The sequence below is a fragment of the Protopterus annectens genome, chromosome 2.part1 (genome assembly GCF_019279795.1).
Source record: "Protopterus annectens isolate FY-2018-M chromosome 2.part1, PAN1.0, whole genome shotgun sequence".
Lineage (NCBI taxonomy): Eukaryota > Metazoa > Chordata > Ceratodontiformes > Protopteridae > Protopterus > Protopterus annectens.
Window position 1 is genome coordinate 1,654,324,015 of NC_056729.1, and position 12,154 is coordinate 1,654,336,168.

At 39.9% G+C, this 12,154-nt stretch overlaps 1 protein-coding gene across 9 annotated transcripts in view; it reads right to left on the minus strand.

The window, feature by feature from the left end:
- Window positions 1–12,154, minus strand: part of AGRN (agrin) — a 3,161,231-nt gene that overhangs the window by 694,233 nt on the left and 2,454,844 nt on the right. For all 9 annotated transcript variants that reach the window (XM_044063089.1, XM_044063082.1, XM_044063083.1 and 6 more), the window contains one exon: window positions 8,414–8,614. In XM_044063089.1, coding sequence (XP_043919024.1) covers window positions 8,414–8,614 — 201 coding nt within the window. The remainder of the gene's footprint in view (window positions 1–8,413; window positions 8,615–12,154) is intronic.

A 12,154-nucleotide genomic window follows, 5' to 3' on the forward strand; every position in this document is an offset into this window, starting at 1 on the left:
GGGATGCTGTGTCCAACAGTGCTCCCAAGAAAATGATCTTCCTGGAGGGTGGTTGCTTTGATTTCATCTTGTTGATGGTGAACCCTAGGGAAGTTAGGAGGGTTTTAACAAAGAGAAGATCCTGGAGCAGCTTTTCTTTCTCTGCCTGAATGAGGCAGTCATCCAGATAAGGGTAAATCTGTATATTTCTCTGTCTGCAAAATGCTATGGCTGCGTCTAAGCATTTGGTGAATACTCTGGGTCCAGAAGATAAGCCAAAGGGTAGCACAGAGAACTGAAAATGTTGTGAGCCTGCTTTGAAGTGCAGGAATTTCCTGCAGGATTCCCTTATGGGGATGTGGAGGTAGGCATCTTTTAGGTGTAGGGTCACTAGCCAGGCATTTTTTGTAAGCATAGGCAGCAGCTGCTGCAAAGTTAGCATTTTGAATGTGGGGACCACCAGGGAGGTGTTCAGAATGGATAGATCCAGGATGGGGCACCAAGTGCCCTCTTTTCTGGGAACAAGGAATAGTCTGGAATAAATGCCTTTGCCTGTTTGATCTGAGAGGACAGGTTCTACTGCCCCCGGGATATAAGAGCTTGGACCTGTTTCAATGCCTCTGCCCACTGATTTGGAGGTAAGTTTAGGTACCCTCTTAGAAATGGGAGTTCATTGAAAGAGAATTTGTATCCCTGAAAAATGATCTTTAAGACCCATTGGTCCTTTGTTACAGAAAGCCAATTTTCTTTGCAGAGGGAGAGCCTTCCTCCTAGCTTTTGGTGAGTGAAAGGAGGCCAGAGGGGGGAGAGGGAGTGATTGCGAGTTTTTGCCATAGAAGGATGGATTAGAACTCCCTGCCTTTGAGGTGGAAGTGGTCCACTGCTTGGTTCTCTGCTGCCCCTGGGATATGGGCCTGGGTGGTCTGTCCCTGCGGGGCTTACCTTGGCCCTGTCTGCTAGGTGCAGTAAAGGACCAGTGCTTAGAGGGAAAGTTCCTGCTGAACCGATGAGGTTGTACCTGAAAGAAATCTTTTACTGTATGCATAGATTTTGCTTTGTCTTCCATCTTTTTAAGCACCTCTTCTGCTTTTACTCCAAACAAGCGATCCTTATCAAGGGGTGCATCATTTAATTTAGACTTGACATGATCAGGGAGAAGTTGTTTCTTCTACCATGCATGTCTCCTAACGACAGATCCTGATGTTGCTGCCCTGCTTTATGCTTCTAGGGCATCATATCCACAATGTAATGAGTGTTTGGCCACTTGACAAGTAGAGTGCAGTAAATCTGCTAACTCTTTAGAATTGGCATAGTCAGGAAAATTTGAACTCTTTTGTTTTAATAGTTCCAAAGTGTGTTGTTGATATTTTAACATATGGAACTGACAGTTGACTGCTCTGATAGCTAAGGTTGCAGAGCAGTATACTTTTTTACCCCATCTGTCCAGAGCTCTGGAATCCTTGTCAGGAGGAATAGGATTCTTGGCAGAACTAGTCTTAGCTTCTTTAGGTCCCTGTGTAATGACTCTTGGACTGCAGCAGGATTTCTGTACAGGTATTTGTGAGACTCCAGTACTCTGTAATACCTATCAGGTTTACTGGGAGCAAGTGGGAGGGTGTCAGGGGCTAAGCTGGATTCAAGGAAAACATCATCCACCACTTCTAAAATGGGGGGATGTCCAGGGGTCTGTGCTGGGGCAGGTCCAGAAACTCTCTTAGTCTTTTCTTAGGCTGGGGGAAATCCTGAGATTCCCATTGGAAATGTTCCCTGAGGGTGTGAAGGATTTCCCCCAAAGGAAAGGTCTCCTTGTGGGGAGGCAGAAGGAATGGATTCCTCTGCATCTGAATCCTCATCAGCAGTCAGAGGTTGTTGTTCCTCTTCAAAATCTGAATACTCAGATTCCTCGTTATCCTGTTCTGTCATAATTTCAGGAGAAGGGTGTCTTTTCCTTTTAGAAGTTGTGGCTTGACTATCCCTGATCCCTGATAAGGGAGATGAGATCCTACACCATTTTAAGCATTTGTGCTTGGGGTGGTTGAGCAGGAGCAAGATGGTGGCAAGAGGCAGATTTTCTAGGAGTAGCCTGGCTTCTAGGCCTAAGATTATCCATCGGTCTGAGAGAAACAGTAGTCAGATGAGAAGACATCATTGTTTTGTCTAGATTCGGTAGTGCGAGAGGCCTCCTCGGAAGCTGGTGCCTGCATCGAGGCTCCAGACCCAACCAAGGCAGAGACAGCCAAAGTCTCTAAAGACGAAGAAGATTTCTGTGGCATACTGGACTACGAAAGGGTCTCAGTAGAGGCCTGCGTAGATACTGAATCTTTGGTAGCGACCAACCGGCACACTTGTGAACTGCTTCTGCTATGGGCTCCACTGCAAGAAAGACTGATGTAATGGTGTCGGCTGCCTTGCTTTATAGCACTGATGACCTGATGTCAGACTACAGGTGACAGCAGCCGATGCAGGAAAACATTGACTCTGGTATTCGGGCTGGCAGAGGGCTACCGCAGCAGGGATAATCCACAGATGATGACTGCAACAGTGAAACACGAAGAACATCTTATGGTCCCTGTGAGTACCTGCCCAGCATTTTTCATACACTTTTATGACAGCAGTGCACAGTGTTAGATGGTTAATTTCTATCATATCTAGGCATGAGTGAGTGATACTAAATCAAAAGACCTACCTTCTACTAGTGACATAAATAGGACATGTTGGAGAGACAATGTTTCTCAGAGAATTCCCATTATCTGGAACAACCTCCCCATACATGTGAAGAAGAGTTCCTTCTTATCCATAAGCTCAACTTGGACCAATAGATGGGTAATCAGAAATTCACCTCTGATCTGGCTCCTACGTCTCGGATGGACAGAGGCAGTCAGTAAATCACCCCCTATATAAATCAAATTTGTAGGTCACATTTGGATGGCATGGCTAGGCCTATAGTGGTCATTAGCCTAGTCTGCACCTATGACCCTATGATCTTATAACCCTATGATAAAACTGGTTCACTGACTGCACACTCTTCCACCTTTTCCACCATTTTTTTGAATACTTCACTGGAGGGGGGGGGGGTCCCATGGAGTTGTTCTTTACCAAAAAAGAATTAAGGAGATGCACTTTGATGTCCTGGCAGAGGCTGTATGATCACTGACTCCATTGCTGTCACCATGATTCCTGCATTCACAGCATGATACCCACACCTACTGGAGTTTTTATTTACATAACTTACTGGGGGAGTGAGGTACAATAATTCTGCCCTCAGGTCCATATCAGACACCTCCTCAATCTTCTTCATCTGCTCTAGGATACCTGTTTGAAACCTGGTCATATGTATTTGGCAGTTAACAGCTCAGAATGTTGGCTGTGCACACTTTCATCCCAAATCAGTCCAACTATCTGCATTCCTTATCACTCCATATTGGGAGGACGTATTAGCTTTGACCCCTTTTCTGGATCCATTGACACAACTACTGTAATCATGACAAGGTTCAAGTAAAGGAAATTGTGGGACCCCTGAACTCCATAGAACCTATCAAACTTACTGTGTTCAGGTGGCTGGATGTCTAGTTTCTTGCAGGCTTCTAAAATATATCCACTATTGCTTTCAAAACTGTAGGAATTACCACAGGATTAGGGTCATTCACATCCAGTAATTCAAAATATGTTTTCTGGGCATCTGATTCCTCCTTGGCTTCCCAGTAGAAATGGTCTTACATCCAACAAATAGTGTCTCCAAATGAGATAGCCCTGTGGATGAAGCACAGGGCATGATGTAATCCGTTTCTGTACCATACCCTGGGGGGCATTTGGAACAAGTTGTCTAAGTCTCTGAAGAGATACCATCCCACTCAGAGGATGGTTCTTTCTTTATTTTGGCAGAGGGGACTCCAAACACTAAAGCTTGATATCCACTTGGCTGCAGTTTCCTAAGGAACAGCCTAAGACAGAGGGGGAATGGGCTGCAACCCACTTGCCTGGGGTGCAGGTAACTACAAGGAAATGAGTATATGCAATTTCTGAGAATCTTAAAATGTGTTTGCTTGGAGGCCATGGACTAAGAAGGAGATTATTAGGCTTGCATGCTCCAACCCCAGGTGTCAATCTGACTAAAATATATAGCTTTCTGAAGTGACAAAATGTGTTTCAGGCACATGCATCCAAGGTTTCTGTCTTGCATTTTTTCAGATCTATTCTTGCAAGACCTTTTACACTTACAGTGGAATGTACGATTATGCACTAAAGATTCATTACTATTAAAATATAAGCATGCTAATTGGACAGCCCAACCAGTATGCCTGTTGTAAATTGAGCATATACCAAAGGAAAAAAAAGTCCATCCGCTGAAGTACCATTGAGTGACCAGACTTTCTACTGGTACATGCTGAGCAACAGAGCAAAACTCGGGTATGTTCTGCAAAACACTAAACAAACAGAAATCTATCTGAGTTTCCTTATATTTTTCCATGTCCTCCGTAATTTTTTTAAACTGTTAAAAAAAAAAAAAAAAAAACAGTGACGGAGATTGTGTTTTCTCAATTGCTCACCCTGCATTGTCTTCACTACACTGATAAACTGCACATGCATACGGGACTTACATTCCCATGCTTGCTCAGTACATCAGTGCAGGACAAGACTGAAGTATTATTATTTAAGAAAGGTAAGCAATTTCTGTCTTAGATAATGTAACTGTGTAATAGCAATAATCCACTCCTGTTTGTGGGTATATATGGATTTACCCACTGTTGGCTTTGTTTCATCACCTGGACTTCACCCTCATGATCAAACCACAACAACCATGGGTAAATCCTGATGCACCCATGCCCAGCCATGGCTTATCGCTTATTATACAATGACTCCCCCCCAATTAATATTCCAAAACGTGCACACTGATTGGCCAGCATGCCTGTTGTAATCCCACAATATACCAACAGAAAAAAGGTCCGGTCGCCTGGACTTTTTTCCGTTGGTATAAAGTCCTCAAAATATATTTTTTTAAACAAATAAAAAGAAAAAAAGAAAAAACGGAGCAACAGAGACTTTCTTTTCTCATTGCTTCCATTTCTAAGCATTGATGTACTGGGTATGCATGGGACGCATACGCATGCCCAGTACATCAAAACAGGAAAGCAATGTACTACAACTAGCAGAAGAACTGTAATGCGCTGTTATGCAAAGACATTATTTAAGAAAATTACGTTTTTTTTCTTAAATAATGTCATTGTACAATAGCAATAACCGACTCTGTGGTTGTAGTATATTGAAATTTACCCATGGTTGGCTTTATTTAATTACTCGTGATTAAACCACACCAAATGTGGGTAAATCTTCAATATACAACACCACATCGTCGGTTATTGCTTTAATAACTCGACTTAGGTTACTACAATTCCTAAATCCTCAAACCTGGATAACCTTAAAAACTGGCTTGTGGCTTATTTTACACTTACCTTCATTTTAGTAGTAGTCTGGCCAAAAAAATTAAAATATATTTATAATACTCTATCCATTTTCTTACAAATACACTGCATGTGTACACAATGTTACTAAACAGGGTTGTAGCCAGATATTTTCATTTTGTACACGTAGTCTTATATTGTCCCCACCTAATGTTTAAAACATGAACATTTCTCCAAATGCTACTACTCAAATACTGCTGAAAGAACAAGTATTGTTTTTTCAACACAATTAACACATTCTTTATCACATGAGTAGGATTAATTTTACCATATGAACAGATTGTTGTTGTAAACATTAGACAGTTATTGGCATCTTTTGGTCTCTAAAGCCATACATTTTCTAAGAGTTGCTCAGGAAAAATGTACTCACTTCAGTGCATTGATTATACCCAGCACCATGTGTTACATGAAAAAAGGACCCTAGTGATTCAAAAAAGTCTGTATCTGTGGCAGACTCTTCCAAAAACAATACATTTCACTGTTCCATAGTTCATCTCTATTAACTTCATTTCTGTATGAACAATCTTTTGTCTAATGAAATCTCCTCTGGCAAACAGTGCACTAAGCTCTCCCATCATATCACGCAAGAGAACTGCAACAAGGCAAAGGTTCACAGAAATGTCTATTATGAAGATGTACTATAATTTATTTAACATTTGTTAACCGGGAAAGTCTGACTTTGAATGAAGCCAATTTTCAAAGAAGGCCTGGGGGAGAAACACTGCAAATGCATGTCTATGTAACGTGGAAGGAAACCAGTGCACCCAGAGGAAACCCACACAAATGCAGGGAGGACATGCAGATTCCACACAGGGGCACCCCAGCCGAGAATCGAACCGGAGAACCTCTTGCTGTGAGGTGACAATGCTACCACTGCACCACTGCACCGTCCGAGTGCTTTTCTAGGCAAAAAAGAAAGGTGTATCATTAAATACCTGAGTTTTTCTTTTTGCAGTTATGCTACTTATTCAGAGAAGATTTTACAAAAGCACGCACATCACTTTGTATTACTATGATTTAGGTGTAGCTCTATGATTTTAGCCCTTAGGTTTAGCCTTGATCCTCCCAGCACAAACAAAATATAAAACACCATATCCCATAAGCGGATGGTGCAGTGGTGTAGCAGTTAGAGCTGTTACCTCACAGCACGAGGTTCCTAGGTTTGATTCTCGACTGGTGTGCCTTCTGTGTGGAATCTGCATGTCCTCCCTACATTCATCAAGTTCGACCTCTTCATGAGTACATACTGTATTAAATAAATAACATAAGCTCATACCAAGATTACTTTTCACTGGCTATATACAATCTAATGTAGGAAGAACGTCCACTGTCGAAAATAACAAAGTGCTGCTCTTTCTGACCCTCTGCTATGATTTTTGAAGGCCAGTGCTATGATTTTTAATGCTCAAAGGTCAAGAGGTGTGGGTAGAGGTCAGATCTAAATATGCAGTATGGGTTAAATGTTTTCCAAATGCTCACACCAGAACTCTGCAGTAATCTAAAAATCAACACTGCCTAAGAAAGAGTCATTAGTCATCTGATGTCATTCACAAACGATTATAGCTTTATCAAACTAAACTCAATAATTTCATGTCCGAAAGAAAACAAAGTAAAATCTCTAGTAATACTGTAAAACAACATGCATACCTCAGAAGCTTGGTCTTTTTCTTCTGTTTGAAATGCTTTATCAAACATTTCAATCTGTTTATCCATATGTGTGTACTAGTTCAAGTTCTCTCTCTCTGGGTACTTCCAAATTAGGGCTTGAAAGTGAATGCAGGACTGCAGATTTCTCTTTCCTCATCCAAATCTTGCCCCACTCATTTTTCCTTGCCCTCACACAACATTCTGTTATCAAAACTTAGAATCACTCTCTTATAACAAACACACACACACACAGATAAACATCAGGAAATAAAAGACCTAAGCAACCTCTAGGCTGCAAAATTAAGCTAGTCCAGACTGAAAATAGACTTTAGACAAAGCATTGTCTCTCTTTCTCTCTCTCCGCACAGTGTCTACCACCTGACATTCCACACAACTGTTAACCCAAATAGAAGAAAGAAAACATATTAAAGGCACGAGCACAAACAAAATATAACGTGTCATATCCCATAAGTGGATGGCGCAGTGGTGTAGCGGTTAGAGCTATTGCCTCACAGCAAGAGGCTCCCCGATTTGATTCTCGACTGGGGTGCCTTCTGTGTGGAGTCTGCATGTCCTCCCTGCGTTCATGTGGGATTCCTCTGGGTGCTCCAGCTTCCTTACACATTCCAAAGACATGCATTAGGCGGACTGGACAGTAAACTGGCTCTAGGTGTGAGTGTGAGTGTGTAGTGCACCCTCTTAGGAGGGTTGGGCATCAGGCTAGCAACTTGATCCCATAAATCCCGTACCTGCTACAGAAACAATGGGTGCTGAAGGGAGCTTGTTGCCCCATGTGCTGAATGCACGGGAGTGAACCTAGGATCAAGGATCCCATAAGTAATAAAATAATAGTACTCACCCACGTTTATGTAAATCAAGTGATACAGATATGATTAATAAAATGAAATAAAGGCTAACTAAAACTATTACTGGTAGGCACCAACACAGTACAGTAGCTAGCAGAGTGGGGATTAAGTAACAGTACATATCAAGGAATGTGTTATAGGGGGACGATTCCATCTGAGGTATGCTAAAAAGCAAGGGGGGGCTGAGGAGATCATTACATTCATTATCTTATTACCCACCCCTCACAGACTAAATTAATATGTGCTTTCCTTTTATTAAAGATCAGATGACATCTGTTCTTGACAAATTAGGATAATCTACTACAATTTTACCACTACCATAGAATAACAAAAACTCAACAACTTGTAAATCACAAGAACAGAACCTAATGACCAAGCTTTTATACTTGCAAAACAAAAAATAAGTGACTATAATGAATGACATAAATGCAACCAAAAGAAAATGAATATACACACACATACCATCTTCGCAGGGTCCAGAAGAGGCAACATGAATGGACTTTTTCTGTTGGCAAGCGACAGCATGTAGCTCACATGGGTTATTGTAGGTCACACCATCACTGCCACACACCGGTAAAGATGCCTGTGTCTCGCACGAAGGGCATTCACACTTGTTGTTACTGCATGTTGCTCTAAAGGAACAGATTGTATTGCCACAGGTTTCTGTAATATTTAAAGCAGAAATTAAGAAAAATGTTATCAACAACAAACAATACTATTTATATATTTATTTATCTGATTTCATATCTGGTTTATTTAGAGAGGTACAGCTACTACTGGGTACTTCTGACTTACAAGAGAGACTGGGAGAAGCTAGATTTATGAGGCAAATATATTATTACATTCACATCTAAAAACAATGGGAAGCATTTTATCACAAGATGAGTGATGTGATAGATTTTACCTTTCATTTACAACTATTACAAGGATTTAACTTATTAAGCATATCTTCGAGTTTCTATTCACCTTTATTAAAGAAACAATGATGAAAAGCGATTTACTGGCATGCAGAACTATCCTATATATTTCATGCACATATTCTTAACTGTAAATGTATTTCCTTGAGTCAGAGCAATTTGCATAACTGAATAGGGACCATTGTGTTTAGTCAGCATACCTGATAAAAACAATTAAGATCCTTTGTCTAAATAATGGAAAATATTTTACTCACTATACAAAGGGCAGCAAACAATATAAGGATTTTGCACTTTTCAAAGATACGCTTTAGTGTAGGTATGACAAAACACTAGAAGTACTTGAAAATTTATGGACACAATCCCTGTTTTACTGAAAATACTGTAAATATGCAGCCCAGTTTTAAGTTTGGCATATCTGCATGCAACTGTGAAATATAACTTCTTACTGCTTCACATAACCTCTTAAATTATATTTTCAAGCATTCACTCTTTCCACAATTACAGTATTTTTGAATAAAATTCTGAAATAAAGACTCTTTATAAGATTCTAGACTAATTTTACATCAAAATTTCATGCATTACTCCAAACCTGCTGTCACTCAAGACACCAGGGTGCAAGGCAACAGCACAAAAGCAAATAGTATGTTTTCTGGTAAGACAGATTTGAAACCAGTGGTTACTGAAATCGCACATGAAAATATTGCCACAGATAATACCATGTTACTATATCTAGTGTTATTTTCACTTTAGATGAAATGGACCAACTCAAAGTGGTAAAAGACAGCACTATTGTAGAGTAAATAAGCAACCCATAACAGAATTCAAATATAAAAGCTTAAAGCTGTTTTATGGATTTTGTGTCTTATAAACAGGATTACAGAAATTTTGCCAAAAAACAAAGATTAAAAAAAAAAGAAATCATACTGTGTGAAATGCACGCATACTCACTATATATATATATATATATATATATATATATATATATATATATATATATATATATATACACACACACACACACACTGGAACCTAACTTTACATCAACAACACAAATTGTTACGCTACACTTCACTAAACTCCAAACATCTAAAACAAAATACATCAGTCCACAAAGGATCAAAAAACAAATGAAACAGATACTTTTTTTGGGGGGGGCAAGCCACTCTGCACCCCCTTCACTCTGCTAATTATATATACCAACTCCGAGATCACACTACAGTAGGGGAAGGGGATATTCCCCCATCCCCACGTAACACGATCTCTAAGTTAAAATGCAAGCACTTTTCAAACAGCTCATTTTTGCTAAGCAGTGTTGTCTTTCCTCACTGTCGATGAGATCAATGAAAGCTTCCGCTCCTAGACATAGGTGTTGTACATTTGCTACAAAAAAGGTCAACGGGCTTTGTGGCTCTCAGGTGAATGCACAGTACATGCAATCAGCAATAATGCTAAATGGGATTTGAATGAGCCACATAATGCTTAACTGACAATGACTAGATAGATTATAAGTGATGTATAATGCTTGAAACTATAGTTGTTTCAGTGGTGTCTGTGATGTATACTGTTTGCCACTAAAGTGGTGTCATGTTGTTTGTTTTTTATTTGTATAAATGTAAGATTGCCTATGCTATGTGTGAAAATTTAATAAAGATGTTTGTTGGAAAAAAAAAACAATAATGCTAAATGCAGTGTTATCACTTGTACGATAAGCTGGTGAGGTCTGTATTTGTATATATTTGTTTAGGGGGGATGTATTGTGTTTATTGAGGAAGGTGGTGGTGGGATGTAGAACACTGCTTTAAGTGCTGCTTATGTGATTTAACAAATCCTTACTGGTGTAGTTCTGAATGGACAGCGGCAGTGATTCATGTGTTTAAGGAGACTTCTCTGTTGTCTGAGGTGATGAGATGATGGACTTGACATATATATACTTAAGTCTGTGTGGGGTAAGCTCCCATACAGAGTGTGCAGACATCTTGCTCCTTGCAGGAAAAAGTATGTTGTGTTTTTTTTTTAGTTTTGTTTGTATTTTCATTGCTTTGTGTGTTGATTCTGTGTATGTTTTGATATTTGCTTTTTTTTCATTCATGAGATGTTTGTTTTTTTTGTCTTTCGGCTTTTTCCTGGTAAGGGGTTGCCACAGCGGAACTCTGGTCTGCTAATGATTGGCAGTAGATTTTTACGAAATGCCGAGGTGCCAGCTCGACGCCCAACCTTCAACGAAGGCACGCCCATTTACACACGCATGTCTTTCGAATGCTACCCGATCGCGGGGGGGATATGCAGACTCCACACAGAAGGCACTCCCAAGCCAAGCCGAGAATCGAATGAGAGAACCTCTTGCTGTGAGGTAACAACGCTACCGCCGTACCACCACTGCATATGATGGTAATAATCGCATATATGTGTAACATGCATTTATATACATATATATCTATATATTTGCTTTGTTAACTGGGTTAAAGGAAAGATCCATATGGAACTTTTTCAGACTCAGTCAGAGAGCATTCTTTGCTTAAATAAGTTGATCGTAGTCACACATCAGGCAAATGGAGGAGAAAGTAATCAAACCCAGTACCTTTTGGCTACAGGAAGTCACTCATTAACAATTCAAAGTCTTAATCCTCTGCGTTAGCCAATATATATATATATATATATATATATATATATATATATATATATATATATAGTGAATAATGCAGAGAATTAAGGCTTTGAATTGTTAATGAGCGACTTCCTGTAGCCAGAAGGAAATAATGAAAAGACAGTCTGTCCAATTTGTACTGCGGGAAAGTAGCAAAAGGGGCAGTGAGTAAGGAAGCACAGGCATTTACCTGGATATAAGCAACAGTAATCAAAATATTACAAGGAATGTTACCCAACAGTTTTAGCAAACAAACAAACCAGAGAGCAAAAAAGGTTACAATGACAATCCATTCCATAAAACCTGGAAAAAAAATAACAGCTAGAGTTTTCAGTAAGTGAAACCTTAAATCTCATGTAATGGAGGCCCATGGGACACATGCAAATGACCTCTTTAGGACATCAAGAAAGTTATGGGCACTTAGACGCCATGTTGCTGAAAAACTTGATGTCCTTAATGGGTCATCTGCATATATCCCATGGGCCTCTATTGCAAGAGATATATGCAACTTTAGCAAAGAAATACTGAAGTCTGCTAGTGCATGACCATATTACTGTAGATTGTGGAAGTATCCTTCAAGAAACAAAATCCTGCAACCACATATCTTTAGGGATATAATGCAGGGTTGCCTGTCAGCATGAA